The sequence below is a fragment of the Polypterus senegalus genome, chromosome 6, assembly GCF_016835505.1.
Source record: "Polypterus senegalus isolate Bchr_013 chromosome 6, ASM1683550v1, whole genome shotgun sequence".
Classification (NCBI taxonomy): domain Eukaryota; kingdom Metazoa; phylum Chordata; class Cladistia; order Polypteriformes; family Polypteridae; genus Polypterus; species Polypterus senegalus.
Genome location: NC_053159.1, coordinates 133,802,118 through 133,822,109, shown reverse-complemented (window position 1 = coordinate 133,822,109; position 19,992 = coordinate 133,802,118). Strand labels below are relative to the sequence as shown.

Below are 19,992 nucleotides of genomic sequence, written 5' to 3'. Positions count from 1 at the left end.
AAGAAGCACATATTGCTCAAGAGACATTACTCAGCTTCATTTTAGTGGTCTCGCTCGTTAAGGTTCCCTACACTTAATTGCTTAATTCAGTCACTGTTTTTAAAGTGACAAAAGAGCCAGCAGTTCTACATCTGACTTGTTTCCATTTACACCTGTGTGGATTCATCATGCATCACTTGCTTTAATAAAACACTTGAGAGAAAAATGTGATAGATTGAAAATTATCCTTTTTAGTCTTCAAATCACTTGGATGATTTCCTTGGAAAGGAAAAAAAAAATCTACAATATAAGAACCTTACTTTGCAGACTAACAGGACATAAAATTAAATAAGTTCTTAGATTGGCAAGGATCTGTTTATAATTAAGCAGCTGGGTTGGAATGAAAACCTGCAGCCACTGAGACCCTCCAGGACCGATGTTGCCTACCCCAGTTCTAGACATACAGCATGCGAGATCTGCCTCAAAGAAGTTTTAAATTTGTCTAATGAGAAAGTACACTTTGCATACATTCAAGTGGGATCAAGACAAGAAATTGCTAAAAACAATTTTTAAAAAGGGTAAAATGGAACATGCCTGCTTTTATAGTCGTTCAGCCCCTATTTTTCTGGAGTCAATTTCCTGGACCCTACTCATTCACACATACTGTATTCATAACATAAGCTTTCACAATTTTGTGTCTGTTCAAACTGGGAATTCTTTCACTTACAGTCCAAGAGTTTAACCTCAAACCACTGTTTAACTAGCATCCTACACCAATATCATTATCCTTATTTTGATTTCAGAAGCCAAAGCAGGTAATGTTACAAATATAACTAGAATTAAACAGTCAAATCAATGTGTTTGCCACAACCATATCTGTGTGACTAAAGGCACTATGTAGCTTACAGAAGAAAATATGTAATAGATTTTCTACAATTAAAACAGTATTTGCCATTGTTCTATATTCAAAGTTTCAAAAGTGCAACAATATTTTGTAACTTAAAGTCCTCTTGGAATAAACCGTTGTAAAATATACAGTATGTAAGATGTATTTATCTGCTTCCAAATCTGCCTCAGGAACCCTAGTTTAACAATTCTTTTATATCTCATTTCCTACACAATTTTAACACTTCTGTAGTGCCAGAACTTAAAACTTTATTTGCTCAAACTGCAGTGATTAATTATGTCAATCTTGTTCATCATGAAAATTCACCATCCATAATCTTTTCTCATAATTTATACCCAGAAGTTCTAGAAATAGTTTATTGGATTATTCTAGTTTAGTTAAATCCTCTCTGCAATCCAGAGAACAAAAATGCACAATATTTCTGGCAGTATAAAGTACTAATGAAGCCACACCTAAAAGTAACCTCATTTTACTTGTACTACAAAGATCACATTATTTCAGAATTTTAATCACTTTCATACACTGACTGTCAACGTGCACTCTGAAAACATTTTCAAAAGGCTCCTTTCAACCGCTAGACTCCGCTCTAAAATGTGCAACTCTAGCTAATATCGGGAACTGGTCAGATGGAGGTCAGACCTGTTTGTGGTTCTGACCAAAAATATTAAGAATTTTTAGTGAAAATTGTGACGTCACAACTCCAAAAATGAAAGTGCCCATTCCACACATAGATCCTTCTCTTGCCTTTTATAATAGATACTTAGTTACAATCATTTTTGTGTACAACATACCTGCATACAGATATTCATACATCTTTTTTCCAAGTAGTAGTAACTAAATGGACAAAAATAAAACTGTACTCACAAAGCAGTTCAAATTGTCATATTTCAAGTCTCTTTTACAGCTGGCCCAGATCAACCATCTGTTCCAAAGGATATCGCAACTACTACAGCGGTCAGAGGTCTATAGTAATTCAAGAGTGTTTTCAACTATTGTCTTTGGTTTATTAAACATTAAAAATTGTCTAGTTATATACAAAGATGGCTAATTCCACAAGTTGGGAGGAAAGCAAAAGTGGTAAACATGTTAATGTTTACAAATTGTAATCTTGATTATTACCATTACATGCATACTGTAAACAGAAGACTTTACTGAAGTACCTCACGATTTAAGAGAATCTTTTCTTCAATCCATAAGTTTTCATGGCATCTTTGCTCCTGACCTTTGGAAAGCTCCTCTCGTAATGTTTTGGATTCCGCCTCTGCCAAATTGAGGAAATGTTTTAACTGTGACATCTCTCTTTGAAGGGACTGGAATAGATACAAATTAAGAATGTATACATTAGTCATGTTAGGAATGTAAATTAACTCTTATCTAAGAAGGTTTCACTGAAGATGGAATAGTTAATTGGCAACACTGAGTTATCAGGTCATTGTATTCCACCATTAATACGTGCATATAAACACTGCTATAAAGAGTATTTTCTAAAGAATATTTTTAGATTTATCTGAAATTAGTAGTATTGTGTATGTTTTTTGCCATTTGTTCCTTTTACCCTTCACAACTGTGTAAAGTAAATATCTTCTAAACAGCATTCTTCTAAATATTAATGATTTTGTGCAGAATGTATTTTCTTAAAATAAAAATAACCATTATATATTTACTTAAAGGTTTCTTATATGCATATAAAACCATCACAACAGTACATGTTCTATCATACATGCCTATAAATTTATGATGTTGTACTCACACAAAGTAAAACAATCAGCATCTCAAATCAGCTCAAGTTTTTGCCTAATTTTACTGCACTGTTTTGACTTTGAAGAGTTTATCATAGTTACAGAAGTATAAACATTTGGAACACTTTAATTTATAAAGACAATAGACATTCAGGGCTACTTTCTACTAATAGTATTTACTTCACTGTGGGGTTTTCTGTAAATAATTAGATTCTAGACCAAGCCTCAATAGACAGCATATTTTGTTCTTGTTAAAATTAACATTAACAATTAGCTCTTTGCATGAACCACTGCTTAAAGGCTATGGAGGCAACATGTACCTAAGTTTATAATAAATTGCCGAGTTAATATAGAAATCAATCAAAATTAATACTGCTTACTGAGCAAACTGATATTTAAAGAGAATGAAGCTGTTTATATTTACAATATTAATATGCAGTAGTGTTGCATATACTGCGTAAGCTGTAACTTGCATAAGGATAGGTTTCTGAATAACCTGTAAGAAAATTGCTTTCAAAAATAAGCATCTGTGAAGAACAGTTATTAGTAAACCATTTTAATTATTAAGTTAAATAATAACAATGATGCAATTGTTACAAACAAAAAAGGATATTTAGTTGACCTGAACTAATGCTTAGACATTTCCTTATATCAATCTTTATTATATGAAGGTCACTTTTAGCAGAAGTAAACCTTTAAACTTCAGAAAAACTGTAAACAACATATTCAAATGCTAAAAGATAGGTACTACAAATAAGACCACAGAGTATACAAGGTCAGTTATTACAATACACTATCCGCATCTTTTTTTTAGATGGTAAATAGCAGATGTCTTCTGAACTTCAAAACAGATAATTACAATTTTAGAAGTTCATTACCTTACAAGTTGCTAATGTCCAGTATAATTGGAAAAATGTTTGCAAAGTATCTCTTTTGAGTATGACTGATCTAGGCAACATTACAGTTAAATTTCTTCAAAGCTGTGATCATACCATGAAGTATATTTAATACAAAGTTTTCTTACCATTTATAGAAATCACTCTGAAATTCTCCATTGACTGCCAATCGGGGGCACTTTTAAAAGAGAACAGCTACTGTTTCCCCAGAAGAATGCAAAGCCCAAATTAAACTAATCAAGCAAAGAACTCACGACAGACAAGTTATTTAAATTTCAAGGGCAAAACAAAATTAAGTGCAAGTTACCATTGAGTTTGGAAATGAAAATCAAAAAAGAAAAAAATGGTTTAATAATAATAATAAAAAAAAAGATGTAAAAAGTGTTTTAAGATGTAATAATTTGGGGCAATCTAACAAAGGTTCATTCTGTGATAAATTCATACTACACTGCTGGTATGATTTATCTGGATATATTACTAAAGTATAACAAGAACATTTTCTACTGAATTTGAGAGAGTAAAGAGGAGTTACATGACAAAGGCTAAATGAAAACGTATCAAGTAAGCAGCGGGCACATACACCACTGCTCCCCCTGCACTCCTAAAGAGTGAACAGTAACCTGTATTCTAGTGGTTCTTAACCGGGAGTTGCAGAAAAGCAATTTACAAAGTCAAACTTTAGACTACTCCTGAAATACTAATAAAATCCCTCCTGTAACTATACATTTTTATTTTGAATTGGCAATGAGCAGAATCATTGAGTTAATATGCTTTTGAAAAGAAACAAAAAAAAAAAAAAATCACTGTATTTCCATAATCTGTCCGCCCTGTCATGTTTTACTGCTTATTTAGCAAAGTTGTGTACATATAAATCTATGCTAGAATAGTCCAGCGGGACCCTCTGACCTGATCCCAAGCAGGCAGTGAGTGAAATTTAGCCTGATTTTTGTTTTTAGCTTTTATTTCAATCAAGCAGCTCAGCCACCCAGGATCATTATTATTATTTCCATATCAACTGCAAAACTATTACAGGACTTTAATCTCTGGATTTGATGTACTGTACAAAGTGTTTACATGTAAACATAAAACTACCTCCTTTAGATGAGTACGTTATCCACACTTTCAAAGGTGCTAAATAAAAATGTATTTAAACAGAAAAGTAAGAACCTTTCACCAAAATCTAAAACAATGGATTGCCAGCTTGACTTGGTGCCTACCTATTTTAAAAATTATATACGCAAAACTTTTTGAACAGTGGATCCTAAAAACTGGTATCATTTGTCTCTACTACCTAATCAAACAAGAACTATTCACAGCTAAAATTAAACATTTTTGTGAGACAGCACAATGCAGTTGGCTATAAGAATGTGACATACTTCATTAATTTTTATTTTCAATATTAGAATTTTTCCTTTTACTTGAATTTTGTTTTAGCCTTTCTTTTTATGATCAGAACATATAAACTGGCTTAAATTACCATAATTTACACAAAAGAATATTAGTTATACTATACTTGTCTTTCTACCAGCTATTGATGAAGATAGCACTTCCTTACTTAGTGAGTTTGCAAACATTGGCTGTGAACGTACACTTCCTACCAATGTTGCTTTATGAAGTATGAGGGTGAGCCAACTTCTAAGAACGGATATCATTTTAAAATCATTTCATTATCTGGAGAGTTGCTTAATATCACTGTCTCTATGATCGAAGAGGGGGTGTTAGGTTTAAGGTCAGCAGACATTTTAGATAAATTTTCATTTTTAAGTTATTAAAAAAATAACAGTGTCAAAAGTCTTAAAGTACTTACAAAGACAAAAAAAGTTTGGAAATATATTTATTAATTATCCCTACCAATAATAAATATTTATTGAAAGAACTGAACATGTCCTGAATGATGTCCTTAAAATTTTAAACATTATTTCATGATGTGAAACCTAGACCAACGAGCAAGGTTGTTATAAGGGAAAATATAATTTTACTTTAAACGAATAATCTTGTTATTTACCCATTATCTCCATTCTACATAAGGAAACAAAGAGTTGAAGTCACATGTAGAGTAGCATATTTCCATCAGACAAAGGGACCTTTTATAACATCTCTCTCTCAAATTCACTTAACATCAACCCCATTACAGAACTCGAGCAACTACAGTATATGACAGTAATTATAAAAAGGGAGAGGCAAAAATCGGTCATCTTTGTTTTCTATAATGAGTTCAAGCAAAAATGTCTGACTTTATAGTTGCACAAATTTTGGTTCAGGAAAAAGAGGACTTTTATTCAGACCATACCTAAACAGAATAGCAAATAAGCAGCAGAACTGAATTCTACCAAAAGTCATCTCGCATTTAGGTATTGATATCCAGGGATGACAAGGTCATATTATTTTAATCTGATGATAGAAATAAAGAAACTGTGTTTACCCTTTACAAGTTCTGTCTGCACTCTGGCATAGTGTTTACAGAAAAAATGGGTTTGGAATATTTCCAATGTATGGGGTATTAGTCTTCAAGACAGCAGAATGGCACAGTACTTTAGGCAGGATCTTTTTCCTCAGAACTTCTTAAAACATGTATAGTGTTACTGCTGATAATTTAGAAATATTTATTTTGGTTACTAAATTTGAACTGGACACTGTGGACTATGAGGCTGTTGACTTCAACTTGCATATTAACTTCAGATTTATCTAGAATTTTCTGCAGGACTCATTTTGTTTATGTGCATAGTATACTTAATAATAAAAACTGTTACATTTGCTGACTCAGCATGAGCAGCCAAGTTATTGGTTCTTTAAAAAGAAAGCTGTAATTCTATCAACGGAACAACTTCAAACAATACCCACTTGAATACTGGAAGTCCTGAAACTAGGATCTATGTAAATCAAGAGAGACTCAAAATCTCAAATAAGATTTTTAGATTCTCAAAGCAACTGCTGTAAGTAGATAAAGTTTAGAATGTATAATCTTAAAGTTGCTCACCATAGTTTCCACTGTTTGGTTGTAGTAGAGCTGTTGGGCTTCTTCATAGTCTTTACACCTCTTAAGCAGTTGCTTCTCTACCTAAAATTCAAATAAAACAGATAAAATGTTTGCATTTTGATGGAAATCCCACTTGATTCAGATAAATTAAATACAATGGGATTATGCAAATACAAATTAAATTAACCTTCCTTTCCAAAAGAAAGAATAATGAAGGATACTTGAGAAAACAGTACAAAAAGAAACCATTCTTCTTATGTATTATTTTCAAGCCATCCTGGTAATAAATTGTGAGGGGTGTTGATTATGAACCATTAAGCTTAGGTAGATATATTTTAATTTTACCACAGCTGAGGTAAGAAAATGACAAGATTATATGAATGCCTTCATCTTACCTCAGCCTTCACTTTCAGAACTTCATTTACACCCTTAAGTTTCCCTTGCAGGTTTTCCACCTCTTCCCTCAAACTGCTAATTTCACACAAATGCTTGCACTCTTCTGTTTGTAGGCTGGCTCTGGAATAAGAGGGGTAGGTTAAGTTGATTAAACTTTTATCATGACACAGTGGAACAATGACAAAACTGAAATTATAGCTGAGAGTTAAATCTTATCCTCTGTTTATGGTGTCCAATGAAAACTACACAATGACCAGGGACCTTCTCTTTCTTTACGATTTCCATGTGTTTAATTTTTTGGTATGAATTTTGCACTTAACTTTTAAGTAATCACATTCCATTTCTTACAAATGTTACATCACAGACAAAAGTAGCAAAGCAATTTTTAGTTGTCGTATTAAGAAAACAATTATTCAAATATCTTCTTGATCCAAAAAAAAAAAAAAAATCACTTTACACTTCCACTGAAGAGACTGTTAAAAGGAGTAAACTCCACTGTAGTGCACATTAGAGTAAAAACAACTGACTGCAAAGCCCCCACTATCAGACCAAAAAAAAAAAAAAGGTGCAAAAATAATTCTGCAAGTGAATCTCTCACATACCACGCTGGGACTATGCACCAATTTTGAGAATGAACTGAGCAGTTTAGAGAAGAGTGGGCATAATTCATTAAACAGAATTAAATGTTTCTGAACTGGCTCTTTTTTAAACTAACCAGTTTTCTGAAGACTAATAAGGAAGTAAAAAATTGGTCTCCCTTCTCATCCAGCATGATGTTTATGGAGTGAAAGTCATTTAGTCCATAACAGTTTATATTTCAGTTTTATTAATGGCTTATGTGGCAGAAGAATTACATTTGCATTTTGCTCTGCATGATGATTATTCTTCCATTTGTTTGCCAATTTCCACCTAGTTGCAACCTGTCCTTACTTGTTTAAAGGGCTGAGTGATAAACTGATAAATTACCATGAAATAACTTTTCCTCAATAGAAATAAAAGACATGGTCGATACAATGTCAACAGAACTCATTCCATCCATACTCTGGCAGACAACATTAAAAGACAATAATGAGAATAGCACCATGCAGAACCAATCATGTGGGTATTACAGCCACATCAGGTTAGGTTGATGCACACACACACACTATATATATATATATATATATATATATATATATACACACACACACACACACACTGTGTACATACAGTGCATCTGGAAAGTATTCACAGCGCATCACTTTTTCCACATTTTGTTATGTTACAGCATTATTCCAAAATGGATTAAATTCATTTTTTTCCTCAGAATTCTACACACAACACCCCATAATGTCAATGTGAAAAAGTTTACTTGAGGTTTTTGAAAATTTATTAAAAATAAACAAAAACTGAGAAATCACATGTACATAAGTATTCACAGCCTTTGCTCAATACTTTGTCGATGCACCTTTGGCAGCAATTACATCCTCAAGTCTTTTTGAATATGATGCCACAAGCTTGGCACACCTATCCTTGGTCAGTTTCACCCACTCCTCTTTGCAGCACCTCTCAAGCTCCATCAGGTTGGATGGGAAGCGTCGGTGCACAGCCATTTTAAGATCTCTCCAGAGATGTTCAATCAGATTCAAGTCTGGGCTCTGGCTGGGCCACTCAAGGACATTCACAGAGTTGATATCTTCACATATCACTTAAGAGTAAAAAGGAGCCTTTATGCTTGACAGAAATAGCGATTTGATTTATACCAATATCGACTGATATGAAAAATACTGTGATAAGATTTTTTTTCCCCATATAGCCCAGCCATACTTGTTAATACAATGTTCAGCCAACAAGTCTCTCAAAGTGTGCTTCTGTTTCAGTATTATTCATTTAGTTCCCATTAATATTAAAATTATGCTTGCTACACCTTTCAATGTTATACACTCTCCACGGGACATAAGAGACCCTGCAGTGATCCTGTTGGCTGCCTGTAGCTGGCCTTTAAGTATTGAAATTAACTATCAACATTTTCTTCCAGAAAAAACTATAAAATACTGCAGAATTAATTTACATCTTAGAGTAACAGAGAATGAAGAAGCTATAATTGCAAGGTGATTAAAGCTCCCACTGGGTGTGATAGGAGTAGCACGATATGTTAATTTAAATATGTACAGTTGCGTGTTTAAATCTCATCATTTAGGGCACCATGTTTAGGCTTCATTTATACATGTAAACACAAGTTGTTGATTCTTGTCAAAGTTCCTCAAAAAATAATTTGTTGCACTTTCCTATTTTAACAGGTATATACTAATATAAACATTCCTGCCCTAAAAAAAACATTTAGTGTAACAAGCATCTGGAAATCTGTAATCTGCTTGTCTTTAGCTTTTGCACAATATTTAGACACCCAAGAAATCAAAATGCATTGATGAGAAAAATGCACAGGCCTCAGACTCAGTTTTAATCATTATATAATAACCTTCACACATTAACAAATATACTTGGAATGCAAAATTTACACTATATACATCTTATACATACACTGAATTCATATATTAACTTATTTTAATAACTTAAAAAGGTTTCTGAGCCAATGTATTTATAAATCCTCCTGAGAATATATTAATCCATTGTGATATAGTCTTCATTTTAAAAACAATAACGAGCAAAGTGTTTTTGATAAGCTTTTTAATTAAGCACCTGTTATTGCTAAATGCAATATATACTTGATCCTAGAGCAGTGATGGCGAACCATTTAGAAACCAAGTGCCCAAACTGCAATCCAAAACCGACTTATTTATCGCAAAGTGCCAACATGGCAATTTAACCTGAATACCACCTAAAACTGAACACCAGCATAACCAAGGAGCTGGTGGTGGATTTTAGGAGGCCCAGGCCCCACATGGACCCCGTGATCATCAGAGGTGAGTGTGTGCAGAGGGTACAGACCTATAAATACCTGGGAGTGCAGCTGGATGATAAATTGGACTGAACTGCCAATACTGATGCTCTGTCTGTCTATCTACTGAGCTTTTAGTTTAGAAAAGCCACTCATACATTAACATCTTTTGTCTTAAAAGAAAAACATAATAGCGGAGCTTTCAATGATACAAACAACTTTTTGTTGAAAGGTAAAAGTTTGCATTCGGTATGCTTTTGAACAATTAATGTGCTTTTTGCTGTTGTATGCATGCTGTTAATGTGTCTAACCTTGGCTCATACTTTGTAAGCTTGAGAGCAACACATGCAGCACTCAGGTCATCTGTTAGTCTGTTTCTGGTGTCAGATTTGATTTAATTCAAAGCTGAAAACAGCTGCGCACAAGCATAAGATGTTCCAAACAACGTAAGGAAAGCAATCTCAAGTGCCTTCATTGACTTAAGATTATTTGGCAGAGAATTCCACACTTTAAGGATTTCATTTTCATAACTAACTGTGCTGTCCTTTGTCAGTCCTTCGATCCTCTCAAGTGTTTCACGCAGGTCTTCCCTATTAAGCTCCGCCCCCAAAGCTTCCATTATATATTATGGGGTCGTGGATCAGGTGTGGCGATTAGCAACTCCCGGCAATAATTACAGATGCGGACGACTCCTCACCTGTGCGCTTAAGCGAGAACTGCCCGCATCACAAAGCTCCCGGAAACCGCTCCGGCCACTCTACCATAACCCCATTTAAGCCGCGAGTGCGGCAATTATCTGTTAAAACTGGCCTTTTCAATTTTGAGCTGTGGACCCGCTATACCACATCCCTTCCAACCCCACACGGGAATCACAGACTCAAAAGGCTGCAGTCCGTGCCGCACCCTCAAGCAGCATGTGTGCCGCCCGCCTTACCCCAGACAGGAGAGGAAGGAAGCGCTCCCATTGGGCTGCTGGGCAGAGGGGCGGTTGATGTGAGAAAAGTCCTCCGGCGCGCGTGAAGAGGGGGCGGTGAGGGAGCAGCCCGGCCCCGCATTGCTCTGGCTTTATAGTAACAAACTCTGTGCTCGGGCGACGGCACGCGTGCCCACTGAGAGGGCTCTGAGTGCCCCCTTTGGCACGCGTGCCATAGGTTCGCCACCACTGTCCTAGAGTATCATAAGTAGGTATTGTTGTGCACTACATGTATACATATTAAGTGGGAGAAAGGAGACAAATGCCAAGATGACCAAATAACCTGGATAATAGGGGTTCACACCTAAAATAGGTTGTGCTAGAGTACTAAAATCAGACTTTTAAAAGTTGGATTAAGAGTTGGAGTTTACACACATACAAAATCAACTCACCTAGGGGTATAAACTTTAATATTGGCCAATTATAAATTGATAATGAAGATTTGCTTTAAAAAATCTTTAATTTGAATATCCATTAAAATGGCTCCATCCTGCAATTCCCAGTGCCCCAGTAAAATGGGTCACATTTAAATTGCACAGGGACGGTGGGAAAACAGTAAAGCTTTTGTTCTCATTACCACTGTATAAAAACAGGTCACACAATTACACATGTAATATAAAACTACTTAAAGCAAGGAGGTTAGAACCAGGGATGGTCCAAGAAAGCTGCACTTGAGTGGTGTAGTACAATATGCCATATGGCTACAAACAGGCTGTCTATTCATCCATCAATGTTTTCAACTCGCTTTCTTGGTCACAGGCTGTCAGACTCTGACCTGACACCACTGGGTAAAAGGCAGGTGCCATTAGCTAGACAGGAATCACCACTCACACCCAAAAGACTGGCCCTTGAGGGAAACCAAAAAGATCAGAGGCAGAATTTGGAAAAGAACTTACACATACTCATCAGATTTAGAGAGCTAAAAATAATGATCAAAATTGCATTTTGGTCATTTCAGTGTTAAAATTCCAAAATATCTGCATGTTAAGCTTACATGGTTTGATGAAGTTCATCTTCTTGTTTTCTCTTTACTTCTTGTACTTGAATCACAGTCGTAAGAAGAGTAGATACTGTGGAATCAAGAGAGCCAATGCTGTCTTCCAGTTTCTTTTGAGGAGTCTCTGTGTAAACAAAATAACATTAAAGCAACAAAGACAAATCTTAGATGTATAAAACATACTAATCGATATTTAATAATTATTATAATTAATAATTAGCAGAAATCAATTTTCTTTTTGAACCAATTCATTAATAGGCAAGGACTGAAAACCCATCTTTCAAACAAAAACAAACAAAATTTAAGAAAGAATCGTACATGCAAACACCTGAGGCATTTTTATTTTAATAAATCAAATAATAGCAACAAGCTTTTTAGTGTAAAAGCTTACAGGCTGCTTTCAAAAACAGATGCAACCAAACAAAAACCATGATACACACAAAAACACCGTGGTTCTTAACAGTTTTGAACGTCAGCATTGCTGCTTTCTTTATGAAGAAGCTTGTGTCAGGTGTATATGCTAAAAATAATTACAGCTTTATCATTTGAATAATCGTTAGAAATTAAATTAGGAAGTATAACCAACAGCAGGGTATCACTCACAAAACAGCTCCGGAAGCATTCTTACTTTCACAATTTTCAAAAAAAAAACAAAAAAAAAAACAAAACGACAGTATAGAAGTCTACTTAGCATATGGAAACCTTTTATAAATATAAAAAAAATGCCACACACAAAAACAACAACTGACATGGAATATGGTCTGCTTCCTGTGATGCTAAATTTGGGTGGAGTTCAATGAATGGATATTTTCAAAAATCACCTGACATGCACAGGTGTGAATAAATATTGTAGCACTGTTCAGTGTCTAGCCTAATATTACAAAGGCAGCACTACACCAACAGGTAACAAGGGTGTTTGCTACCCAGACTAAAGAAAAACTTTTTTAGTGCATTAGGTTGCAGTGTTTTAATGTGTGCCACATCAATGGTTCAGGGCCAGGCAGGGGCTGAACAAAATCATGTACTAAGTGTAAACCTGGCCTTAGATCTTCAAATGAGTATCTGCTTAGAATTCCAAGAGCTAAACTTAAAAGAAGTGGTTAGACGGCATTCTGCTGTTATGCACCTAAAATATGGAATAGCCTGCCAATAGGAATTCAACAGGCTAATACAGTGGAGCACTTTAAAACTGCTAAAAATACATTACTTGGCTTTCTTATAACTTCATTTCAGTTTAATCCTGATGCTCTGAATATTCAATTAATTATCATTACTATTCATGGTGGCTCCAAAATCTGTACTAACCCCTGCTCTCTCTTCTGTTCTTTTCCCGGTTTTGTGTGGTGGCGACCTGCACCACCACCACCTAATCAAAGCACTGTGATGTCCCTACATTGAAGGATTAAAGGCCAGAAGTCCACACGTCCGTCATCATCAAGTCCTTCCATGAGAACCCTGAATACAATGAGGACTGATCATTTATGTTAGGTAGAATGCTTAGAGGGGACTGTGCGGTCACAAGGTCTGGAATCCCTGCAGATTTTATTTTTTCTCCAGCCATCTGGAGTTTTTTTTGTTTTTTCTGTCCTCCCTGGCCATCGGACCTTACTTTTATTCTATGTTAATTAATGTTCTCTTATTTTAATTCTTACTTTGTCTTTTTTCTCTTTCTTCATTATGTAAAGCACTTTGAGCTACATTTGTATGAAAATGTACTATATAAATAAATGTTGTTGTTGTATGGTGTGAACAGACACACAAGAAAAAGACATGATGGACGATGTAAACATGCCTTGTGCATGATAAAGAGTTGCTGTTTTAGCATGTCTCCACTTCGGATGATGGTGGCATCAGTGACTTGAAAACTAATTTGCTGGTTTAAACAGACTACGTAAACTATATTTATGCAAACTAAATGTAAGTATTTGTAACTAGTCTATTAAATAAGATATATTAAAAACAGCATGAGACTAATACAGTTAGCTTCCATCTTCACAATCTCCATACCTCTAGCACTTCTACATGAACTTCACATTAGTGAAATCGCTTTTCATTCATTTTACTGAATGAAAATAAAACCAGCAAGGCAACACATGGTCCAACAACTGTTAAAAAAATATTATATATCTATACTAATAAAAGGCAAAGCCCTCACTCACTCACTCATCACTAATTCTCCAACTTCCCGTGTGGGTGGAAGGCTGAAATTTGGCAGGTTGATTCCTTACAGCTTCCTCCTTTAGTGCCTGCCCATAGAAGGCCGTCCGTCAGCGGCAATCCAATAGCAAACTGCCACGGGTAAATATTCACGGGTGAAGGACTGTGCTTATGGAGAGGAAGATGAGATGGTCAGGGTGGTGTTTGACACAAACTCAGCGAAACTGCGAGAGAAAGTTTTAAGTGCCAGGACTAAGGTAACATTAAATACAGCCATGGACATAGCACGAGATGGCACCAGCACAGCTGGGAACCTTCGATGCAAGTACACCGAGTGGCTCACGTGAACTGACGCAGTGCACAGATAAAAAGCAACAGTTCCAAAGAGCTGAACAAAACCGAATTACACAGTTGAAAAGGCAGCAAAAATATGAAGCGCCTGATAAGCATATTCATAAATGCAGCTACTGTGGAAACAAAGCACACGGTGGAAAAAGTCAATGTCCCGCTAAAGGAAGACAGTGTAAAAACCCGTGCATGCAGTGTGTCAGGTCTCAGATAAAGAAGAAGACGAGCTGTTTATTGATGCAGTAAGAAACGAATCGATGAATGAAACCTGTCATCTTTACAACGATTGACAAACACGGAATGTAACTTGAACACAACACATCGTACAAATACGACCCTGATTGAAAGAAATAATGATAATCAAATCCTTGATGACAGCAACATTCAATAACACTCACAAAACAATTACTGTATATTGACAATCATGTTACGTTATTTTTAAAATGTTCCCTTTTCTTTTCATAACTTCTACTTCTCCACTGCGATACGCTGGTATATATTTAAATGTATATATATACCCTATCTACAGTACATACTCAGATAGACAAGCCACATGCTGTGGCTCAATTGTAGAGTCTTAAGCCTCTAACGCCGACATTCGAGGTTCGATTCCCGAGAGGGGATGCACTGAGTATGTACGCGCGCTACTGATTCATTTTACCTTCGATCTCCTTGGTTTGGGACGTATGAAAAATATTCGGTTAACGCAGAATCATGTTACGTTATTTTTAAAATGTTTCCCTTTATTAGCACAAGCACAGCTGAGAAGCTTCGATGCATGTACTCCATAACGCGCTAAAAATAACGCATTTAATCACACTTTCAATTCCAAGCAAACGGGAACTTTTGTCAATGCATCATTTCCTGGTACATCCATTACACTGATGCACACATCACAGCTACAAAAATGTTAGAGTCGGAATAAAGCGCGCTCCTACGACTGATCATTTCGACTTCCCGAGCGAAGCCTTGATAAAAGCATGGTTTTGTGCACAATGAAAAGCAAGCAAAATTAGATGCATTACAGAAAGCGGACTTTGTGGCTCTTACTGGGGATCATTGGACTTCCGTGACCGTTAGTAATTCTAATTACATCTAATTACAAAATGTTCAATGATCACACTGTTTTAGCCTAATGTACAAAATAATTTTGGCTAAGGTTACTCAGAGTTTAAAGATTAAGTTGGTCAAATTACCTTTTATGTTTCTGACTTATTTTTTCAGAAGAAAACTGCACTTTATGTTGAAATTTTGGTTATTATTATTTAAAGACAATACTATTCTGAAAATCTACTTAAAGTACTTAAACTACCACTTTATTTTTAAGTCTGCCCAATTTTAACCAGGGATGATATTTTTGTTTCTGTTTTGAATTCAAATGCAGTTTAAAGGCTTTTTTTTCAGAAATTAAAACAGCTTCAGTTTACAATATTCATGTACATGTCTATTATTTGATTCTGTCGCCCACTAAAACACTTTTAAATTAAAAAAAACATTTGCGATTTGGGGCAAATTTACGTGTGCGATTACATACGATTAATCAAGATTAATTCTTACACAGCCTCTAATTAATTGGATTAATTTTTTAATCGAGTCCCACCCCTAATATATATATATATGTGGATATATATATGTAGATTTGTATATATAAATGTGTATATACAGTATATATGTAGATATGTATATGTGTATATACAGTATGTATATATACAGTATGTATATATATGTATGTGTGTATATGTATATATATATATAACTGTGTATATATATGTGTATAGATGTATATATATATATATATATGCCAGCAACACTCATGACAATGACAAAACAATTACATTCTCAATCATGTTACGTTATTATTAAAATGTTTCCTTTTCTTTTACTTCTCGCTGCCAATCGTGAGGTAGGTATTATATATATATATATATATATATATATATATATATATATATATATATATATATATATATACAGATATATATATATATATACAGATATATATATATATATATACAGATATATATATATATATATATAAATAGATAGATAGATATGACAACAACACTCAATATCAATGACAAAACAATTACATTAACAATCATCTTACATTATTTTTAAAATGTTTGCTTTTCATTTTCATAACTTCTTTAACACACTACTTCTCCGCAGCCAAGCTGGTATTTTGCTAGTATATATATATATATATATATATATATATATATATATATATATATATATATATACACACACACACACACATATACAGTGGTGTGAAAAACTATTTGCCCCCTTCCTGATTTCTTATTCTTTTGCATGTTTGTCACACAAAATGTTTCTGATCATCAAACACATTTAACCATTAGTCCAATATAACACAAGTAAACACAAAATGCAGTTTTTAAATGATGGTTTTATTATTTAGGGAGAAAAAATCCAAACCTACATGGCCCTGTGTGAAAAAGTAATTGCCCCTTGTTAAAAATAACCTAACTGTGGTGTATCACACCTGAGTTCAATTTCCGTAGCCACCCTCAGGCCTGATTACTGCCACACCTGTTTCAATCAAGAAATCACTTAAATAGGAGCTGCCTGACACAGAGAAGTAGACCAAAAGCACCTCAAAAGCTAGACATCATGCCAAGATCCAAAGACATTCAGGAACAAATGAGAACAGAAGTAATTGAGATCTATCAGTCTGGTAAAGGTTATAAAGCCATGTCTAAAGCTTTGGGACTCTAAAGCTTTATCCACAAATGGCAAAAACATGGAACAGTGGTGAACCTTCCCAGGAGTGGCCGGCCGACCAAAATTACCCCAAGAGCGCAGAGACGACTCATCCGAGGGGTTACAAAAGACCCCAGGACAACGTCTAAAGAACTGCAGGCCTCACTTGCCTCAATTAAGGTCAGTGTTCACAACTCCACCATAAGAAAGAGACTGGGCAAAAACTACCTGCATGGCAGATTTCCAAGATGCAAACCACTGTTAAGCAAAAAGAACATTAGGGCTCGTCTCAATTTTGCTAAGAAACATCTCAATGATTGCCAAGACTTTTGGGAAAATACCTTATGGACTGATGAGACAAAAGTTGAACTTTTTGGAAGGCAAATGTCCCGTTACATCTGGCGTAAAAGGAACACAGCATTTCAGAAAAAGAACATCATACCAACAGTAAAATATGGTGGTGGTAGTGTGATGGTCTGGGGTTGTTTTGCTGCTTCAGGACCTGGAAGGCTTGCTGTGATAGATGGAACCATGAATTCTACTGTCTATCAAAAAATCCTGAAGGAGAATGTCCGGCCATCTGTTCGTCAACTCAAACTGAAGCGATCTTGGGTGCTGCAACAGGACAATGACCCAAAACACACCAGCAAATCCACCTCTGAATGGCTGAAGAAAAACAAAATGAAGACTTTGGAGTGGCCTAGTCAAAGTCCTGACCCGAATCCAATTGAGATGCTATGGCATGACCTTAAAAAGGCAGTTCATGCTAGAAAACCCTCAAATAAAGCTGAATTACAACAATTCTGCAAAGATGAGTGGGCCAAAATTCCTCCAGAGCGCTGTAAAAGACTCATTGCAAGTTATCGCAAACGCTTGATTGCAGTTATTGCTGCTAAGGGTCGCCCAACCAGTTATTAGGTTCAGGGGGCAATTATAAAAACCATCATTTAAAAACTGCATTTTGTGTTTACTTGTGTTATATTTGACTAATGGTTAAATGTGTTTGATGATCAGAAACATTTTGTGTGACAAACATGCAAAAGAATAAGAAATCAGGAAGGGGGCAAATAGTTTTTCACACCACTGTATACACATACACACACACACCCCAGAGCTAGGCTATATCATTCACTAAATGAAATGTCAAACTAATTTCTTCACTCTGATCCATACATCATTTATATGTAGATCAAACATTTTCACTTTTAAATGGTAAAATCTCCCCACCTCTTCAACAGTATGATATGTATAAAAAGTACAGTACATGTATTTCTTGTCTTAATTCCACCAAATGTTATAGTTATGTGCCTGGCATTCAATGAGTGACTATTCACCTTTTCAATAATCTGTTCAGGTTGACCTTTTCATTTTAACAAAATGTTCTACGCTCAGATGACTACAGTCCATCACACTTAACTTGGCTGATGCAAATATTTGTAGCACTATCAGTGGTACATTTTCATGTTTTGTCTTGTGTTATACTAATGATCCTGAAACCTTCAGTACAGGAAGACTAAACCAGGACATTGTCAAAATAAGCTAACTTTCATGCACAGCATTTACAGTTGCAGTAAATTCTTGCTGTTAGGCAGATATTTTATATTATGGTGGAAAACCCTTTATATGTAAATTTGATCATTTTTTGATGATTGTGTAATGCTTTTCTCCAAAATATCTGCATGGCAAGAATATATTTACTTGGTTTGTGTGATATGCTAGAAATAAACTCACTCATAAAACAAGCAAGACTGACAAGATGAGTGTATTTTGTTAGATAAAGATAACTTTTTTAAAGTTAATATATAAATAAAAAAATTTAAAGGAAACATTTGCTATTTTTCAAATCAGTTATTTCTTAAACATGGTATATACTATATGTACTTGCCAAATGAAATTATGTTTCAAAGTTAAGCATTTTCTATAGGTTTTTAAAAAATACAGAAATAAATTTTACTTGGAAAAAAAATACCAAACGTATCCTTTAACCATTAAAATAATTAGATGCAGCTCTAGTACTATTAGGGTCAAAAATACACAGGCTTAAGTTTCTTGACCTTTACTCTTGTAAGCCATAAAGTGCCTGACCTAGTTAACTGACCTAGTCAAGTCACTTTACACACACAAATTGTCCATTGATTACAAGACCAATTGCTAGATTTGCATCCTTCAAGAAGTGAAAAAAAAACTGTCTCAGAGTAGTAATGTCAATTTCACTAAAATGTGTTTAATAACAAACAGAAAATATGTAAAGGAGTAAAGAGTATTCTTATTTATGTTATAACTAAGACAGCATATAGTTTTAAAACCAGTAAGTTCATTGCAACAAAATTTGCTCTACTTAAAAGATCGACTAGCAGTTAACAGGAGTTTTATTGTCCACCTAGCAAGACTCAATACAAACCTATGGGGTGAATGAAGCCACAGCCACACACACAAAAAAAAAAGTCTGGCATGGAAATAATACTTCAGTATCCAACCCAAGCAAAAATAACATTGCATTTGGAAAACAATTTCTAACCCTCCTGTCAGACAAATACTGTATCTGTTCAGGTATTTGTACATACATTTACACATTATTTTCCACTGCTACAAATGCTTTTCTTAATACTGCATTTTAAAGTTCAAGAATATGCTTCACATTTTAATACTCAGTACTCAATATATTTATAAAGGACATACTCTTGTTTGAGTTTGATTTGCTTAATGTACAATATTATTCCTTAATTAAATTTACTTTTAAGTTTTTGTCCTCCTCCTAGAAAATACTGCCTAGTAGTTTTCCAAAGTGTAGACTGAAAATCAGAGGAAAAAAAGGTTGGACAGCACTAATATGAGTTTGTGAGAATGTTAAAGGACCTACTTTTTCTTTGTGCCTTATTTTATGGTTGCTTTTTGTTACAACATTGCTGCAATGACAGAATATATAGCAAACTTAACAATGGGAATTGTAGAAGTGAGTAGCGAGTGCAATCATGCATAAAGGCTTCTGCTTGCTGTTTCATATGTGTAGTTGCCTTGAAA

General features: G+C 34.8%; 1 protein-coding gene across 2 annotated transcripts in view; it reads right to left on the bottom strand.

Moving 5' to 3' along the window:
- Nucleotides 1–19,992, bottom strand: part of spag5 (sperm associated antigen 5) — a 76,585-nt gene that overhangs the window by 3,246 nt on the left and 53,347 nt on the right. For both annotated transcript variants that reach the window (XM_039757247.1, XM_039757246.1), the window contains exons 18-21: nt 11,740–11,866; nt 6,894–7,014; nt 6,499–6,579; nt 2,047–2,196 (exon numbers count right to left, since the gene is read on the bottom strand). In XM_039757247.1, the coding sequence (XP_039613181.1) occupies nt 2,047–2,196; nt 6,499–6,579; nt 6,894–7,014; nt 11,740–11,866 (479 nt within the window). The remainder of the gene's footprint in view (nt 1–2,046; nt 2,197–6,498; nt 6,580–6,893; nt 7,015–11,739; nt 11,867–19,992) is intronic.